Source organism: Lepus europaeus, chromosome 1, assembly GCF_033115175.1.
Source record: "Lepus europaeus isolate LE1 chromosome 1, mLepTim1.pri, whole genome shotgun sequence".
Classification (NCBI taxonomy): domain Eukaryota; kingdom Metazoa; phylum Chordata; class Mammalia; order Lagomorpha; family Leporidae; genus Lepus; species Lepus europaeus.
Genome location: NC_084827.1, coordinates 122075074 through 122095852, shown reverse-complemented (window position 1 = coordinate 122095852; position 20779 = coordinate 122075074). Strand labels below are relative to the sequence as shown.

The 20779-nt window shown below is 38.1% G+C and overlaps 1 protein-coding gene across 2 annotated transcripts in view; it reads left to right on the top strand.

Moving 5' to 3' along the window:
- SESTD1 (SEC14 and spectrin domain containing 1) overlaps positions 1-20779 on the top strand; it is a 154211-nt gene that overhangs the window by 119970 nt on the left and 13462 nt on the right. For both annotated transcript variants that reach the window (XM_062188571.1, XM_062188580.1), the window contains exons 11-14: positions 14830-15024; positions 15553-15667; positions 17016-17175; positions 20261-20342. In XM_062188571.1, the coding sequence (XP_062044555.1) occupies positions 14830-15024; positions 15553-15667; positions 17016-17175; positions 20261-20342 (552 nt within the window). The remainder of the gene's footprint in view (positions 1-14829; positions 15025-15552; positions 15668-17015; positions 17176-20260; positions 20343-20779) is intronic.

Here is a 20779-nt window from a genome sequence, read left to right as displayed (position 1 = left end):
AGCCATCTGGGGAGTCAACCAGCAGATGGAAAATTTGTTGTTCTGTCTGTCCTTCTTTGTCTACGGTAACTTTGACTTTCAAAGTAAATAAATAAATCTCTAAAAAATGAAATCCTATAATTGAAAAGTTATGTTTATGCATAATTATAGGTTCAATTTATGCCAAAAATCATATTATATTATATTATATTATATTATATTATATTATTTGTATTTAACTTAAAAACTCTGTTGAGTTTATAATCTTTTAATTCTCTTGGTACTTTGTAAATAACTTAATGCTATTTTTTTTATTTTTGAACAATGAATTGTGATTTGTTTGAACCTCATGGATTGTTCTGGAGCATTTTTCTATAGCTTTATTTCTATATTTGTTCCTCTTTTTAATTCTTTAAAATGGAACTTGCTGCAAAACATTTTAGGTTTCTTCTAAGATGCTTTAGGTGTAAAAATATCCCAAGAGTCCTTTTAATAAGGGTATGTGTTACAAGAGGATCCTAATGCAAGAATTGTCTGTATTTCATTATTTTTAAAAGATGCCAAATAAATTAATTGTAGTTAGAAATTGAATTACATACATATTCTATATAAGTTCACAGTAGGAATTTAAAACTACATGAAATCACAGCTATATCTATTCCTATATTAATTGTTTTTATATTTTCATTCAAAGGTTTTTTGAATCTGTTACTTATAGGTAGTCCTTTCCATGTGTTAAAACTTATTTATAAAGTGGATTCAATATGTAAACTTTTAAATTACAAAGAACCTTTTTTTTTTTTTTTTAAATTTTTTGACAGGCAGAGTGGATAGTGAGAGAGAGAGACAGAGAGAAAGGTCTTCCTTTTTGCTATTAGTTCACCCTCCAATGGCCGCTGCAGCCAGCGCATCGTGCTGATCCGAAGCCAGGAGCCAGGCGCTTCTCCCGGTCTCCCATGCGGGTGCAGGGCCCAAGGACTTGGGCCATCCTCCACTGCACTCCCGGGCCACAGCAGAGAGCTGGCCTGGAAGAGGGGCAACCGGGACAGAATCCGGCGCCCCAACCGGGACTAGAACCTGGTGTGCCGGCGCCGCAAGGCGGAGGATTAGCCTGTTAAGCCACGGCGCCGGCCACAAAGAACCTTATAGATTATTCTGATACTACCTCCTTATCTTACAGATGAGGAAACCAAGAGACTGTATATTTTGATCAGTAATAGCTGGACTAGGGCTGAAACCCAGATCTCTGGCTACCTACTTGAGATCCTTTCTTTTTGTATCTTTCTCTTTTAGAGAAAACTACCAAATTTTATGAATATACTTAAGATATCACATTGCTTATTATATTCTTAATGCTTTTTAAAAAAATACTTACTTTACTGTTTGAAAGGCAGATTGACACAGTGGGGGGGGGGTGATGGAGAGAGAGTGATTCTATTTTCTGGTTTACTCCCCAAATAGCCGCAGTAGCCAGCAGAGCAGTGGACCAGGCTGAAGTCAGGAGCCTGGAATTCCATCCATGTCTCCTACATGGGTTGCAGGGACCCAAGTACTTGAGTTATCTTCCACTGCTTTTCCCAGGCACATTAGCAAGGAGCTGTATTGGAAGCAATATGGGATGCCAGTGTCACATGCAGTAGCTTCATCCATTGCCCCACAATGCCAGCCCCTATAATTCCTAATACTTGAGGGCATATAAACACACATACGTTAATATCTGTATTTGTAGACGTAGACCCAAAAAAAGAAACATTGATGACTTATTGTGGATTTTGTTTATTTAAACCATTTATGGTATTTGGAATTTATTTCAAAATTGGGAGGTGGAGACAGATTGAATGGGAGAATAGATTGCCCATGATTTCAAAATTATTATTATATTTATATATTTCAAAGACAGAGTCACATAGAGAGACAGAGAGATCTTTCATCCACTGGATTCCTCCCCAGAAGGCTGCGACACTGGGGCTGGGCCAGGCCAAAGGCAGGAGCCTGGAACTCCATCCCAGTCTTCAATGTGGGTTGCAGGTCCCAAGCACTTGGGCCATTTTCTACTGCTGTCTTAAGCACATTAGCAGGGGGCCAGGACTTGAACCAGTGCTCATATGGGATGTCAGCATCACAGGCAGCAACTTAACCCTCTGTGCCACAATGCTAGCCTAATAATTATTGAAGGTGGATGGTTCACAGGATTTCATTATGCTGTTCTTACCAATTTTTTTTTAACTTTTATTTAATGAATATAAATTTCCAAAGTACAGCTTATGGATTACAATGGCTCTCCTCCCCCCCATAACCTCCCTCCCACTCACACCCCCCCCCCCATCTTCCGCTCCCTCTCCCCTTCCATTCACATCAAGATTCATTTTCAATTCTCTTTATATATAAGGTCGGTTTAGTATATATTAAGTAAAGATTTCAGCAGTTTGCCCCCACATAGCAACACAAAGTGAAAAAATACTGTTGGAGTACTAGTTATAGCATTAAATAACAGTGTTCTTACCAATTTTGAATAGGTTTGGAATTTTCCATTCTGAGGTTTAAAAAAGAGGATTGTACTATTTTAACCAATAGGTGGCACTGCATTCTCACCTTAAGGATAGGTTAGTTGGTGCTGGTTGGATGCTTAAGATGATTCTAATATTTCCTTAAAAGCTTTCTTTTCTCTTTGTAAATAAAAGTCAATAGTTAAAAGCATTTATGAGCATTGTTCAGGATGTAAAATTATAATGACAAACATCTTGTATTGATAGCTCCTAAGATCAAAATTTGAGAAAACTTGACATACCATTTTGCATTAAGTACTGTGTCAAGTATTAAATGTCAGACTCCACATAAAGAAGAAAATCCTCATTTTTAAAATGATATTAAGTACTAACATACATAAAAATTAAAATTTGAATGGGTAGTTCTTTGTCAAAGAGTGAAAATTAGAAATGCATTTGGTGTTTTAATAACAAAAAATAGTAAGGTACATGGAAACAATGATTGTGGTAGCTGCAATACGTTTAGAAATGTTTTAGTTCAATAACGCATGTCATTTTATATTTTGAGTGGGTGTAAGTGTGAAAGGACAAGCGTGTGGTAGGGGCATGCAGAGTCATAGATCTCTGAGGCTGGCAGTGTCCTCCGACCTCAGCCCTGCTGACTTCCCGGCTCCACAGGCAGACACCACATGCAGTGGTATTGTGCCTGTAACAAGTAGCAGAACAGGTCCTTGTAACAAAGCAAGGTGCATTTCCCACTAATATAATGGCCTTAGAAGCTTAACTGTATTGTCAGTGTTTTCTTTCTTCCTAGATTGGAATTCCTAGTTCATGGTATAAAATATAAATACCCAGTATGTCACCAACTATGCATCGCTACCAGCTCACATGGGATTGCAGTGTCAATCCTGACTACTTGTGTCCTAAATGTGAACATTCCATCTTGTTTCTTATTTGCCATTGTAATCTAAATCCCGCATCTTGGTGGTGGTTTTTTACTTTGCTATAACACAATCATTTTCCACACAGTTAGGTGTATATAAGGCAGACCAGAGAAAGACCATAAGTAACTAAATGTAGCTTGTTCATCTAAAGTCCTAGACGTTGTTTGTTGCCCATTATCCCCTGTATCCTTCAGAGAAATATTTTGATTAATTTAAAATGTATACAAACATATTTTATCCAGAGTTTCCCTACCCTCATTTTAGAGGGACTTATTTCTATAGATAATGTCACTGTCAATGTCGTCTTAATTTCTTGAGACATGTTTGTTCTTGCATTGTATCTACATCCCTGGTGAGATTCGTAGATCTGTTTTTTTTTTTTTTAATTTTTTTTTTTTTTTGACAGGCAGAGTGGACAGAGAGAGAGAGACAGAGAAAGGTCTTCCCTTGCCGTTGGTTCACCCTCCAATGTCATGCTGTGGCCGGCGCACCGCACTGATCCGAATCCAGGAGCCAGGTGCTTCTCCTGGTCTCCCATGCGGGTGCAGGGCCCAAGCACTTGGGCCATCCTCCACTGCACTCCCAGGCCACAAGAGAGAGCTGGCCTGGAAGAGGGGCAACCGGGACAGCATCCGGCGCCCCAACCGGGACTAGAACCTGGTGTGCCGGCGCCGCAAGGCGGAGAATTAGCCTGTTGAGCCACAGCGCCGGCCGTAGATCTGTATTTTACAGATTCAAACTGAGAAAAAAAAAATCAGCTCTTTGGAAGTATTTTTGGGCATAAGAGTCATCAGCTGTATTTGCTAAAGTACAGCGAATTTGACTGAGTAGGTTGGGAGTAGAACTTAGACATTTTTAGTAAATACCCCAGCTGATTTGATGCTATCTTAGGACTTTGGTAATTTAGTTTACTATGTTTCTCACAATCATTATTACTCTTAGTTTCAAAGAAAGGAACCTGTATTCAGACTTAACTAAATTTGTAGATACATAAATAAGATAGTAAAACCTTACTCCATAAGTTTACTAGTTTTCTCAGAATCATTGCTGTTCCTCAAAGAATAGAATCCATATTTAGAGTATTAGCTAAATATTTGTATACAAGAAAATAAAACAGTAAAACCTTAGTCCATTACCATAATAATTGTCTCAGATAATATTTTCTACTGTAAACAATCTTTTAATCATTATAGCAACTGTGTGGTTTTAAAAGTATCCTACATATATTATTTAATTAAATGCATACAGTAACCCATAGAGTAAGACAGATAGCCTCATCAGCTTTGGGTAGAGCAGGATTTCTTGACTGTAGAACTGCTGACACTTTAGACGAGATGAATCTTTGTTGTAGAGGCCATCATGTACATTGCAGGTGTTTAGCAGCATCACTGGCTCCTACCCATCAGACGAGGTAGTATCCCTCCTTCTCAGTTGTGATAATGAAGAAATTCTCCAGACATTACTGAATGTTCTGGTGGTAATGAGGGGAGGGAGGGGGCAGTCACTCTTTGTTACTTGCTGAAATTTACTGTCAACAAATCTAGAAAGTCTAGTATGTCTTACAAATTCACTCAGTACATACTAATTGATCACATACTGTATGTCACACGTTGCTGTAGGCTCTTGGAATGTAATAGAGCCTTCCTATAGTGAAACACAGTAGCAGGGAAATGGATAGGAAGTAAAGTTGCAATTCTAACCCAGGCAATCCATTATGGGATGCTGGCATCCCAAGCTGATAGGGGAATCAGGCTTTTGACCTGAGCAATTTTTAAAATGGAAAGACTGGGAGAGATGGAGAATCAGTATCTTTGGGAGCAGGTTACATGTTAGATCACTGCAGTCATCCTGGTGAAGATGACTAAGAGACAGGAGGGGTTTAGAGTAGGGGTCAAGGTTGAGGGCTTTAATTTGGTAGTTATCAACCTATAGAGATTCTTTTTTTTTTTTTTTAAGATTGATTTATTTATTTGAAAGGCAGAGTTACAGAGAGGCAGAGAGAGAAAGGGCGCGGGGAGGGGGTTGATCTTCCACCTGCTGGTTCATTCCCCAATGACCACAGTGGCCAGAGCTGGGCCAATCTGAAGCCAGAAGCCTGGAGCTTCTTTCAGGTCTCCGATGTGGGTTCAGGAACCCAAAGACTTGTGGCTTCTTCAGCTTTCCCAGCCAATAATAGCAGAGTTGTATCTGAAGTGGAGCAGCTGGAACTCAAACCAGTGCCCATTAGGGATGCCAGCACTGCAGGAGGCAGCTTTACCTACTACACCATAGTGCCTGCCCTATAGAGATTCTCTAAAGGCATGGGACTAGGTGAAGTCATCCAAGTCATACATTGACTTTCAAAACAGCACTCCAGGTCAATCTAAATTGAAAGGACATGAAGAGACAGGAGAATCAACAAAGAGACCTGGAGGTGTTGTGTTTCATTCCACAAGTGAAAAAGGAATTTTAAGGATGAGCACATGCTTGTAGTCTAACAAGATGAAGACTGCGAACTGGCCATTAGCAGGATGGAAATTTTAGGTGAATTTATGAACATGGGTTTCAGAGAGGGGCTGGTATTGTGGCATAGCAGGTTAAACCACCACCCGTTGTGCCAGCATCTAGTATGGGTCCCGGTTGCCCTACATCCAATCTAGCACCTGCTAATGTGCCTGGGAAAGCAGCAGAAAATGGCCCAAGTGATTGGGCTCCTGCACCCAAATGCTAGACCTGGAAGAAGCTCCTGGCTCCTGGTTTTGGCTATTGCAGCCATTTGGGGAGTGAACCAGCAGATGGAAGATCTCTTTCTTTCTCTGTCTCTGTAATTCTGGCTTTCAAATAAATAAAATAAGTCTTAAAAAAATGATTGGTTTTGTAAGAGTGGAAAGGACAAAATCCTGGATCAGAGTGCAGTAAGAGGATGGGAAGGGCTAATGTTACTGTGTAGCAATTTAGCCGCTGCCCATGACACCAGCATTCGGTATGAAAGATCAGTTTGAGTTCCAGTTGCTCTGCTCCTGTTCTAGCTCCCTGGTAATGCACTTAGAAGGCAGCAGAGAATAACCTGAGTTCTTTGGTCTCTGCCACCTATGTGGGAAATCCAGATGGAGTTCCAGGCTTTTGGCTTCTTCTGGCCCAGCCCTGGCTGAAATCTTTTAAAAAGAGAGAGAGAACAGGAAATGACAAGGGAGTTGTTGTTTTGTTTTGTTTTTTGAAATTTGAGGTTTAGTTTATATGAGGATAGTTTTAAAAGTTTAGGGGAGAATGTATATTATGAAAAATCTATGCATAGATTTAAAGATGTTTTGTATTAAAATAAACTTTAAAAATTTTTAATTTTAATTGATTTTTAACAGATTTGATATGATTTGTAGATATAAGTCTAAGAATGTAATGTTCCCCTCCTCCCTCTCTCTTCCTCCCTTCTTCCTTCTCCCTTCTCCCCTTCTTTCTTTTTTTTCTTAGTTTTTGAGATAACATATTTTAACTTGACATTACAGTAAAAAGGCTTAATACTTCACCAAATAAGAAGTTTAACAAGTAAAAAGCAAAAAGGCCGTAGGTTAGTGGGAATATAGACAATGGCTATAAATAATAGTTGAATGTATAAATTACCATTTCAATCTTATACAGTTTTTTTTTGTCAGTCATTCATAATTTCTTACAATGAAATGAAATCGGTGACAATGTAATATGTAAATATTTCCTGTATGGTTATAATAATTAAGTTCATTTAGACTGTGAGCCATTTCCTATCAACAGTTTATGTGTGGGAATAATTTTATGTAGATTACATGTAATGCAAATAATTATTCATTACTTTTTTTTGTACTCTGTTACCACAGATCAGGGGAAACATATGATATTTGTCTTTTGGGGACTGGCTTGTTTCACTAAATATAATGGTTTTCAGTTGCATCCATTTCATTGCAAAAGACAGGATTTCATTCTTTTTTTGTGGCTGAGTAATATTCCATAGTATATATATACCACATTTTTTAAAATCCATTCATCGGCTGATTGTCATCTAGGTTGATTCCATATCTTAACTTTTGTGAATTGAGCTGCAATAAACATGGGAGTACAGCTAACTGTTAGGGTAAATTCCCAGGAGTCCAATGGCTGGGTCATTTGGTAGATCTGTTTTCAGTTTTCTAAGAAATCTATACTGCCCTATAGTATGTCTTGAAATCTGATACTATGCTGTCTCTGGTTTTGTTTTTGTTGTATCAGATTGCTTTAGCTATTTGGGGTCTCTTCTGTTTCCATATGAATTTTAGCATTTTTTTTTCTAGATCTGAGAAGAATGTCATTGGTATTTTGATTGAGATCACATAAAATTCAGTGTAAGATTTATATCAAATCTGTAAATTGATTTCAGTAATATGGACATTTCGATGATATTAATTCTTCCAATCCACAATCATGGAAGATTTTTCTATTTTTTTTTTTTATGTCTTCTTTTATTTTTCTTTCTTTCCTCCATGGTTAAATTTGTTCCAAGATATTTAAGTTTTTTTGTAGCTATTATGAATGAGACTGATCTTACAAGTTCTTTCTCAGCTGTGGCATTATCTGTGTATACAAAGGCTATTGATTTTTGTGTGTTAATTTTACATTCTTCAACTTTCCCAAACTCTCTTATAAGGTCCAGTATTCTCTTAGTGGAGTCTTTAGCTTCCGCTATATTCAGAATCATGTCATCTGTAAACAGGGATAATTTGACTTCCTCTTTACCAATTTGTATCATTTTGATTTCTTTTTCTTGTTTAATAGCTCTGGCTAAAACTTCCAGGACTATATTGAATAGCAGTGGTGAGAGAGGGCATCCTTGTCTGGTTCTGGATCTTAGTGGGAATGTTTCCAACATTTCCCCATTCAGTATGATGTTGGCTGTGGGTTTGTCATGTATTGCCTCGATTGTGTTGAGAGATTTTCCTTCTTATACCAAATTTGTTTAAGGTTTTCCTCATGAAAGTATGTTGTGTTTTGTCAGATGCTTTTTCTGCAACTATTGAGATAATCATATGGTTTTTATTCTTGAATTTGTTAAAGTGACATATCACATTTATTGATTTGTAGATGCTGAACCATCCTGCATACCAGGTATAAATCTCACATGGTCCTGGTGAATGATCTTTCTGACGTGCTGTTGGATTTGATTAGCTAGTATTTTGTTGAAGAGTTTTGCATTTATGTTCAACAGTGATAATGAGCTATACTTCTCTTTTTTGTTGTATCTTTTTCTAGTTTTGGAATTAAGGGGATGCTGGCCTTGTAGAAAAAGTTTAGAAGGATTCCCTCCTTTTCAATTATTTGAATAGTTTGAGAAGAATTGGAGTTAGTTCTTTAAAAGTTTGGTCTTAATGTGTTGTACTATGTGAATTAATGGTATAACTAGTACTCAAACAGTACTTTATACTTTGTGTTTCTGTGTGGGTGCAAACTGTTGAAATCTTTACTTAGTGTTTACTACATTGATCTTCTGTATATAAAGATAACTGAAAATGAATCTTGATGCGAATGGGATGAGAGAGGGAGCGGGAGATGGGATGGTTGTGGGTGTGAGGGAGGTTATGGGGGGAAAAAGCCACTATATCCCAAAAGTTGTACTTTGGAAATTTGTATTTATTAAATAAAAGTTAAAAAAATAAAAAAATAATAAAAGTTCAGTGGAATTCAGCAGTGATACCATCTGGTCCTGGGCTTTTCTTTGTTGGTAATATCTTTATTACTGATTCCTTCTCCAACTTAGTTATTTTTCTGTTTAGGTTTTCAGTGTTTTCGTGCTTCAATTTTGGAAGATGTTATATGTCCAGAACTCTATCCATTTCTTCTAGATTTTCCAGTTTGTTGGCATGTAGCTATTTGTAGTAATTCCTAATGATTCTTTTTATTCCTGTGGTATCCATTGTTATATCTCATTTTTCCTATTTGATTTTATTGATTTGGGTCTTCTCTTTATTTTTGTTAGTTGGGGCAATGGTATATCAGTGTTGTTTAATTTTTAAAAAGCCAGCTTTTGTATTTTTTTGTTTCAGTTTTGTTTATTCTCTAATTTTAATTATTTTTTTCCTCCTACTAATTTTGTGTTTGGTTTGTTGTTTTTCTAAATCCTTGAGATGCATTGATAGTTCATTTATTTGATGCCTTTTTCTGGATATCAGTACTAATTTCTATAACTTCCCTCTTAACACTGCTTTTGCTGCGTCCCGTAAGTTTTGGTATGTTATATTGTTATCTTCATTCATTTCCAGGAATTTTTTTATTTCCCTGTTGATATCTTCTATGACCCGCTTTTCATTCAGGAGCATGTGTTTGCATATGTTCTAGAGTTTCTTGAGTTGCTGATTTTCAGCTTTGTTCATTGTTGTCTGTAAAGATGCATGGTAGGATTTCAATTTTTTTTTAATTTGCTGGGACTTGCTTTATGGCCTAGCATTTGGTCTGTCCTAGAGAAGATTCCATGTACTGAGGAAAAGAATGCTTATTCTTGACAACTGTGGTATGAAAAGTTCTATAGATATCAGTTAGGTCCATTTGGTACATAGTGTTGGAGTCTGTGTCACTCTTCAGGTCCATTAACATTTGTTTTAAATAGCCAGTCAACCTGGGATTGGGTGCAGATACATTTATTACAGTCATATCTTCTTGTTGAATTGATCCCTTAGTCATTACATAATGCCCTTCTTTATCTCTTCTAACAGTTTTTGTGTTAAAGCTTATTTTTTCTGATAATAAGATTGCTACACCTCCCCTTTTTTGCTTTCAATTAGCGTGGAATATCTTTTTCCATCCTTTCACTTCAGTCTGCATGTATCTTTGATGGTGAGGTATGTTTCTTGTAGGCTGCAAATAGATGGATCTTGTTTTTTAATCCATTCAGCCAGTCTGAATCTTTTAATTGGAGCTTTGAGGCCATTTGCATTCAAGGTTACTATTGAAAAGTAATGAGTTGGCCCTGCCATTTTTCCATAAATATTCCCATTATTTACTTTGGATTTCCTTTGTACTTTTACTTGGATATTTTCTGCCTTCACCTTCTTTCATAGTGATGACCATTTTCTGTGTGAAGCACATCCTTAAGCATCTTGTAAGGCTGGATGGGTGGTGACAAATTCTTTCAATTTCTGTTTATTATGGAATGTCTTTATTTCACCCTCTTTCATAAATGTGAGCTTTGCAGGGTACTGTGTTCTGGGTTGACAGTTTTTTTCTTTTAGGACTTGGACTATGTCTCTCCATTCTCTCCTGGTCTGTAAGGTTTCTGATGATAAATCAGCTGTGAGTCTAATTGGAGACCATCTGAAAGTGACCTGCTGTTCCTCTCATGTACCATTTTAGAATATTTCTTTATATTTTAATGTTGAAAGTTTGACTACAATGTACCATGGGAAAATCTTTTCTAGTCATGTTTATTAGGAGTTCTAAGTGCTTCCTGTACTTGAATGTTCCCTTCTTTCTACAAAGTGAGGAGGTTTTCCGCTTTTATTTCACTGAATAAGCCTTCTAATCCTTTCTCTCTTACTACACCTTCAGGAGCTCCTAAGACTAGTATGCTGGGTCATTTGATGGTATCTCACAAATCTCCAACACGGTTTTTAATTTTTCTAATTTCCTCTTTTATTTTCTTGGTCTAACGGAGATGTTTCCAGAGATTTGTCTTCGAGCTTGTATATTCTTTCTTCTACCTCACCTAGTCTACTGTTAAGGTTTTCCACTGAATTTTTTATTTGACATATTGAATTCTTCATTTCTAGGATTTCAGTTTGATTTCTCTTCAAAATCTCAATCTCATGAGAATATATTTTCTGCATGTCGTGTGTTGCTTTCTTTAACTCATGAATTTGCTTCTGAGTAATCCTGTGAGTAGGCTTTTGAATTCCTTTTAGGCATTTATCAATCTCTTTGTCTTCTCATTCTAATATTGAAGTGTTGCGTTCCTTGCGGGGAGTCATGTTTTCCTCCTTATTCTTGTTTCTTGTATTTCTTGTATTTCTTTATTTTTAGGCATTTGTGGAAAGTCTTGTCAAGTTGGTTTTGTCCACTGATGGTTTTTATCTTTGAACTATGCCTTTGTGGCTTAGTGGAGTGTCTGCACTTTCAATGAATACTTAGAGATGTGTGCTGGGGAGTGCTAGGGAACACTGGTCAGTGCTCAACAATGGGATAAGAATCCAGGTGATGGGTGTGGTGGACCTCCTCTGTTGTCAGCAGGACACAGAGGGTGTAATCACATCTGTTGGCATAATCACAACCTTACCTCCTCTCTTCCAACGTGATCGATGCCCAGTGTGGGCACAATCCCCAACCTCGCTGGTGCATGAACTGCTCAAAGGATCTGTGCGGTCCTCAGTATGAGCACAGAATCCTTAGCAACGCCCCACCCCAAGGAGTCAGGGAGCTCTGAGGTCTGACACCAGACAGTGATTGCCCAGGGACCCAGCTACACCCTGCATTCTATTGGGCAGTCACAGGATTGCCACAGTCAGAGCCTGCAATTCGCCCACAGTCACAGGTGCAGAGGATCACCGCTTTGCCCTGTGAGCCTGCCTCACCCACTGAGAAAGTAGAGATGTTTCCAGATCCAGCTACATGTGGGTGTTCTGCCTTGCCAGACTGAGCTCTGGAGCTTGCGATAGGTTGAGAGGTTCAGGGCATCTCACAATCCTAAAGGGGGCACCCAGCCCCCTGTTAACAATGCCAGCCAGACTCAAAGGCAGTGGGTAACGTGGATTTCCCCCTTTGCTAAAATCTCCTGTTTGCATACAAGAGCTGCTGCAGACTCTACTTGTGTCAAGATGGCACCTCCTCCCTTCCTGTTGCCGGGTGCTCCTGTGGGGTGATTCTTTCCTGGATTGGCGGGTATCCTGCTGCCCACCGGGACTGCAGGTCAGACTCAAAGACAGTGTGGGCCACAAGGTTCTCCCTCAGACAGTATCACCAGCAGTGCCTGCTGCTGCAGTCTGCTCTCACCTCACTCTCAGAACCTGGCGTCTCCTCCAGTCTCCTCCAGTCTCCAGGTGCGGGAGTCATGAATGGTGGTCCCACTGCTGGTGCGCAGCGCATTTTGTTCATTGATCCACAGCACTCCTCTCTCTTCTGTAGCATTTCCACTGTGAACTTCTTTCCAACTCTCCTCTGGAAATAGACTTCCTCCACCTTTTTTCCCACTATCTTTCCCTAGTCAGAATCAGCAAGTCTTTTCCATGTTCAGCCGTCTTGGAATCTAAAATAAGCTTTTAATTCCATTTTTCTATAAACGTTTTGAAATTCCCTCAGACATAGTAAAATGCACAATCCTAAGTGTGTATTTTATTCTGTAATGTAAGAGATTACAGCACATGCTGTTGGAAATAATGCAACTGAAAAAATAAGGATTGATGGGAAAGGAAGAGCAAAGTTAGTTCCAAGAACAAAACCGTGTGTGGGCAATGGAAGGTAGGATATAATGGCCATGTGGGGCACTGTACTTAGAAGCAGGGACAGGGCCATCCATTGCTACAATAGGACAGAGCACAGGGCCACAGAAGAAGGGATTGACAAGGGGAAGATGAGAGAATTCTCTCCTGGTAGCTTTTCAGAGAATTAACAAACAAGATCTTTGGCTGAGAGTGAAGAGGTTAAAAGAGAGTTGGAGGCCGGCGCCGTGGCTTAACAGGCTAATCCTCTGCCTTGCGGCGCCGGCACACGGGGTTCTAGTCCCGGTCGGGGCGCTGGATTCTGTCTCGGTTGCCCCTCTTCCAGGCCAGCTCTCTGCTGTGGCCCGGGAGTGCAGTGGAGGATGGCCCAAGTCCTTGGGCCCTGCACCCGCATTGGAGACCAGGAGAAGCACCTGGCTTCTGCCTTCGGATCAGCGCAGTGCACCGGCCACAGTGCGCCGGTGGCGGCAGCCATTGGAGGGTGAACCAACGGCAAAAGGAAGACCTTTCTCTCTGTCTCTCTCTCTCACTGTCCACTCTGCCTGTCAAAAAAAAAAAAAAAAAAAGAGAGAGAGAGAGAGAGTTGGAGATTTAAGGAGTGAAGATAATCATCAGAATAAAAAAAAGTAAATTGACTATAGAGAAACATAAAAGTATTTCCAAAGCTCCATTTGAGGCTATTTAATAATCACTTCAAACCAGATGTGTCTGCATAGGTGTTTTTTCCAGCCATGGCAGCCATGCTGGTACTGGCACACAGAATGCAGGGAAACAAGATTTAAGGTTTTTATTGCTACTTATGTTTTAAATATTTGAAAGGCAGAGTTAGGAGGACACACACACACACACACACATAGATCTATTGATCTTCCATCTGCTGGTTCACTCCCCAAGTGTCTGCAATGGCCAGGTTTGGGCCAGGCTGAAGCTAGGAGCTCAGAGCTGCTTCTGGGTCTCTCATGTGGGTGCAGAGGCCCAAGCACTTGGGCTATTCTCCATTGTGTTCCCAAGTGCATTATCAGGAAGCTGGGTTGAAAGTGGAACAGCTGAGTCTTAAACTGGCAGCCATTTGGGATGCTGGCATCGCAATCAGAAGCCTAACCTGTCACGCCAGTGTCAGCCCCTGGGTTTAAAGTTTTGACAGGTGGATCTGAGAGAAGCAAGAAGGGTAGAGCATAGGCATGGGTTTGTTAAACTGGGTGACTATAGCCCTTGACCTAGGGTGGATGGACATCTGGAGTAGCAGACAGTAGAATACCCTTAGGTCAACAGATGGGTGGACTCCATTGGGTTCTAGGTGTGGAATACTAAATAAAGAAAGTGAGTTGGAAAGTCAGTACCTGGTGGTCAGAGAATGGGATTTGTGGAATAGAGATCTTTATAGCTGAATGGTAGTTTATGAAGGCAAGATGTTAATGGCCAGTGGAATAGGTAACTGAGCTGGGATGTATGGGAGATAGTTGGAAGTGAGTCTAGGACCTGAGGGCTTAGAGTGTTGATCTACATAGAGGAAGCTGCTAAGAAGCTGGTGCTCAGTGACCTTTGCTTAACCTCCCCATGGATGAGAGAATGCAAGAGGCAAAGCTGGAACTATGTAATCTAGCATCATGCCCTTCAAAGGAGATGTAGTTTTTGAGAGAAGAGAAGAAGAAATGGTCTGGAAGTAGTAATGAGGACTCAAACAGCCATCAGTCCTACTTCCAGGTTTGTGGAAACAAAAACAATAATCTGTTGAACATCAGATTAACTTGTTTCTGAGGTTGGACAGCTTTTACTTAGAGCAAGAGAGGGCAAACATTGAGAGACCAGGGTGAGGATACAGCAGATTTTGGTTTTAGCAAGCAGTAAGGGATTTTAGTGGAAGGACTTGGGGGTTGGGAACTTTTCACTCTCAATTTGAATAATTTTGCCTTAGCATAATTTTCATATGCTAGTTTATCTGGGAAAATTATAAGATATAGTATCCTCCAGTAACTCATTTGATCTTTAATTTACATTGCAACATCTTGGTTACAGGAATGGTTTGCAGTATATGTGGAGCTTAATCAACAAATTGCAGCACTCTTGAATGCTGGGGATGAGGAAGATCTTGTGGAACTGAAGTCATTGCAACAACAACTTAGTGATGTTTGTTATCGACAGGCCAGTCAGCTGGAATTTAGGCAAAATCTGTTACAAGCAGCTCTTGAATTTCATGGTGTTGCCCAAGATGTAAGTGTCTACTTTGGTTGCTCTTATTTTTTTCAAATGATCTGAACACTTATCTACACATGATTTTTGCAGGTTTGCATGCCTCCTAATTATTTTTTCTGGAACAATAAAATAATTTACTGGTGGGAGTAATGAGATAAAAGTCTTTGTTTTTCTTGGATTATATTATAAGTCATTCTGCATGCAGTTAAACCTTTTACTGTCTAACTAGAGTGCTGTAAACTGGTAGATGTTTTTAATTTTGACAGTTTCTCAATGTGTATGCTTTATAAACTAGATGGAAATGGAGGCAACAATAATGTTTTCCATTCTGCTGACCTGGATATACTTCTTTGTTTTCCCAGTGCATGCATTTGTCTGTCTGTCCTCCAGATAATGTGTATTCTAATTACTGGTCCTTGTCTTTTAACAGCATAGTCTTTTCAAGTGTAATTGTGATAACCTTGTTAGATATAAACCTCATTAATCATTAAACACTTTAGATGCTGATTATATCAGGGTTATCTCTTTGGTGTCCCTCTGCTTTAGTTGTCTCAGCAGTTGGATGGCTTATTAGGGATGTTGTGCGTAGATGTAGCACCAGCTGATGGAGCATCGATTCAGCAAACTTTAAAACTGCTTGAAGAGAAGCTGAAAAGTGTTGGTAAGCAGATTTTAAAAATGCTGAAACATACAAGTTCTTTTTTAAAAAAAATCATTACCATTGTTAGACAATTAAGTAAACTTATACTGAACTAATTATTTGCAAGAAGCACAGGTAAAACAGGTGTCCCCCCCCCCCCCCCAAGGGGGTATAATTTAATGGTAAAAAATTTATTTTTCATTGTTGGTGAGTCACTCCTCCCTTCATTGGGCCTTTAGCCTTTCTTGCTTGCCCAGCTATATCTACAGGTGCTATGTCTTGCATTTACTATGAACAGTCATTTGTAGTGCATGCGTAAATTGCGGTTAGCTGTGAAGTGTTCTGTGGTAAACCCTGTATGCCCCAAACTGTGTTTTATGCAATGATTTCTGTTGTTACCATATGCTAACCTTGTGAAAAAATAGTTGGTTTGGTTCTGTGCATTTGTTTCTCCAAACTAGCAATATTGCCAAGGTTACATACTCCAAGAGGAAAATGGTCCAGTTTCCCTAAGCTACTCTGTCATATGACATCAAGGCAGTTTACCATTTTCCACAGTAGGAAATAACAGTGGACATCCCTAAGTGGGGATATGGACATGGGAAGGCAGTGTGTCATATTCAAGGGGACCTGGGAAAAGGGAAGTAGGGAAAGAGAAACAAGACCTTAAAGCATAGTAGTAGCAGAAAGCGGTAGCACATGACTGAAACTAATCAGTTGTTGAAAATAACTTGAGGGAGTTGGTTTGAAAGTTATGCTTGTATTGACATTTTACTTGCACTCTTTGTTATCTTAACAGCTAATATGCATAATACATAGTTAGCATTTAATATGCTCAGTAAAGTTTATGTTAAAATGTCAGGTTTTCTTGAGCCATGCTTTTCCTTAAAAAACAGAAAAGAATTCCTGTACACATTTCTAACTTTGAATATTGTAAACATATCCCAAATGCTGTTTATCATGGTGTGTACCTGGGACTCTACTTTACTCACAGTGTTTACATTGATTATGTGTCACGTGAGTGTTTTGCGATCTCAGGATATCTTACACATTTTAAAGAAAATACTTTATTCTTCTAAAAGTTAGATAAGCAGAAAGGGAAACAAATATAAAAATTTTATTCATCAAAATAGTAGTTCCCATGCTTCCTTCTGCTTTGAGTATTTACAAGTTAAATATGATTTATGGAAATTCAAGTTTTGAAAATGATCTTAGGGGAGAATTTTGCACAAAGGAAAATTCCAATGAACCACAGTGAAAGGGTTTTTTCTGCTTGAATCCAAGTACAGAGGCTGCTGTGGGCATTTAGTTAAGGGATGGGGAACATCTCGGCTATTTAAGAGATTATATCTAATAACTTTTATTTTAGATGTGGGCTTGCAAGGTTTACGTGAAAAAGGTCAAGGTCTCCTGGATCAGATCTCCAATCAGGCATCCTGGGCCTATGGAAAGGATGTAACCATTGAAAATAAAGAAAATGTGGACCACATACAAGGAGTGATGGAAGATATGCAGCTTAGGAAACAAAGGCAAAGTTTGACTGTTAATTTTTACCAAGCTAATAGAGTATTAATTAAAATGAAAGTTATATAACTTATCCTTTACAAACTAAAAGTTCGTTTCTGCTATGTAGTAGACATATAGTAGTTTATTGTATATAATTATACTAACAATGACAATTTGTTCAACTATTGCATACCTTTTCCATTTATACCTGTAATAAAAATTTCAGTTTGATTCAAGTACTTCACATTACGTATCCTCAATATAGCCTACGACTCTACTGTGCTATAAGAAAACCTTTTTGGAGAATTTTTTTTTTCCTTTGTCATTTAGTTTAGAGTTACTATTAAATCTGTTCTCTCCACTAATCTGTTTGTTCATCTGAACTTCATACAAATTGCCATATGCGCATTGTTCTCCTATTCACTGTGGAATGATTAGACAATGGACTGATTATGCTTTGTATCATTTGACACAGAACTAGAAATTCAAAGGAGTCTTTGAAAATTCAGTTGGCATCAGTAACTGCAAAGTTGCAAAGTAAAGGATTAATGTTCAAGAACAAATAATCTAGCATGGGTGCATAAAATTTTGTCATGCACAAGACCTTCAGAAACCCTTCTCTGTATCTCAAAGCAAATAGAGAACAGAAATTCCCTCTATATCTGACCCTCATGTTTGCAGAAGTATATACTACAGAAGTGATGGAACTCACCTCTTAAAGTCTTCCTTCCATACAGACTCAGAACTGGGTCACTCTCCTGTCTTCTCTCTCTCTCATTCCATCAGTTCCCATTATTTACTCTGATTCCTGTGCCTCATTTAAATTTTTAAATCTCTCCTGTTTAAAAAAAAATAAAATAAACAGTTGCACTCCTATGTAGATCTTGTTCAAACTTTTGTCTTCAAGTCTTAAAGCTCTCATTCCTTCCTCCCAGCCAAGTCATTTGAAAGTCTAACCTGCATTCATACCACTTCTGTATTACCTCTATTTAACTTTTCAGTCCTCTTCAGTCTGGCTTCTACCCTTATCATTTCAATTCAGTTCACTCTTAACTGTAATTTTCATATGTAAGTTTGATCTCTGTCACAATCCATGAAATACTTGTGGTCCTTATTTGACTCTGAATAGTGTTGGGCACAACTGACTTTTCTTCTTGAAACTCCTTCATGATCTTCCTCCTGGCACTGTATTTCCTCTCTGATTCTTGTTCTTCATATAGATAGATCTACTGCTTCCTAAGGTTTGTTCTGAGTCCAAATTCTCCTCTTTATAGACAGTCTTATTACTTTAATGATTTTCTTTGACATTAACAAAATTCAGTAGTTAGGGCTCTTGCTAAGACCCCACCTCTTTGCTCTAAAGTCATAATTCCAGTTGCTTACTTCTCATTTCTGGCTTGGTGCCACATACACTCTTCAAATTTATATCCAGATTGTAATCATTGTTCCCCAAAACTTGCTGTTCTCTTGATTTTTATATCTAAGTTAAAGTTTCTATCTGCTACCAAACTTGGGATTTGTCCTAAAATCCTTGTGCCTCACCAGCCTGTTACACCCATGAGTAATTTTCTAAAGTGCAAAGATTATATAAACCATTGTTAGGTGACCTCCCTTCCTGTCTGCAGATGAAGCTCATTCTTTCAGGAATAGTGCAGGAGACCCATCATATTTCCTACAGAATTCACACATTTATTTTCATTTTCCTGACTATGTCATGCTGTTACATGCATCTGTAACTAATACTCCTTTCCTCATTTTCTGCCTGATGGGTTCCCCCTTATTCTCCAAGCCTCAATAGGATACCTCCAAACCTCAATAGAACACCTTTTAGGATTTCTAAGGCAAGTTAGTCACTTATTCCTCCCTACTCCCATTAAGGCTTTTACATAGCTCCATAAAAGCATTTATTACTTTGTCTATTGAAAAGTCCTTCTCCCCAAAGTGGACATTATGAAACTTAATAATGGAAGGATTATGTCCTATTTTCCTCACAGCACATCATCTAATAGATAACGTGTAATATGTGTTGATTTTATATATATAATATCATCTTCATCAGTCTTACGTTGCTTTTAGTTTCAGATTTTCTAAAACAGTTGTCATTTCTCTTCAGTACCTTGTAGAATTTCCTTAACCAAGTTACACCTTAATATTATGCTATATTTTTATTGAGAGCATCTTTATAAAAATAACCCTCAGATTATTACTTTTGTATTCTTAGTTCACTTTTTGTTTATTTTAACGACATAAAATTGTGTATTTATGGAGTACCTTCTGCTATTTTGATACATGTATACATCTATAGTCACTCTACTGTGCAGTGGAGCCCCAGAACGTTTTACTCCTATCTAAGTATAACTTAGTACCTGTGCTAACCTTTTCATTAAACTTTCTGTTAGAACTGTGACTGTAGTAGTCTAGTACCTATTGTATAACTTGTTATTGGGATTTGGCTCTACTGTGAGAATGCCCTTCCCACCTACAGTACATGGAAGAAGAGCTGAGTATATTATCTAAGCAGACTGCAATGAGATTTTTAAAAAAGTACTCTGAATTGTGTTTTTCTCCACCCAGAGATCTGTAGAGTTTTTTCCCTCCTTTAAATAGGCAGATGAGGGCCTTTTAAAATTTAGAATTAAATATTATTCTTGGCAGTATACTTCAATGGAAACATTTTAGTTTTTAGAAATTCCCTTAGACCATCATTCACTGAACTAATATTTGAGAATTTGAGAATTTTTTATCTTTAAGTTATGTTTAGTAGTAATTAGAAATGCAGGTTTCTTTGGGTTTTAAGATATTAATGCATTTATGCTCTGCTTCAGTATTTTACAGAATCCATATTATCCTTAACCTATTATATTATGTCCTAAAGTCCTAATAGGATACCTATAAAGACTTAAATTGAGACATTAATATCACTATGGTAACTTTGAATAAATACTACATAATTGAACATTCACAGAATTGAAAACTTAAGACTTAATGAGTTAAGAGAGGTTGTCACTCAGTATCCTTCAGGTAGCATGTAAGTTGTATGTGTCACATGATGGTGTTATAACAGCAATCAATAAAATGGAATAATAAGTTTATGTTTGGGTTCATTAGATGTGAAGACATGGTAGATGTGCGACGGTTAAAGATGCTCCAGATGGTGCAGTTATTTAAATGTGAAGAAGATGCTGCCCAGGTAAGGACCCCTTTTTTGGAAGATGAATTCTATCTAACTATAAAGAAGAGTATGTATTTCATGATCCTAAGAAGGGAAACTCACTAGGTCAGATTCTGCATTCATCTGTTGAAAAATTAAGTTTGGTATTCTCAGCTTGCTTGCTGATTTCTTATCTTCTCAGTGAATTCATTGTTGAACCTAGAGATTGTGACTGTTGTTTATTGTCGTTGAGTATGTTGTCAGGTACATACCAGGATAAAGGCTAGTGTAGCACATTGCTTTTAACTCACAAGAGAATTTTCAGTGCCAGATGAAATTGTTGATACCTTTGTGTAATTAGCCACCAAACATCATTTTAGCTTAATGTCAAGGAAATGTGTGTTTTCAAACTACAACAGAAATCTATAATGATATCCCAAAAGATGAGTATTACAGAAATACATGATCTTCTATTA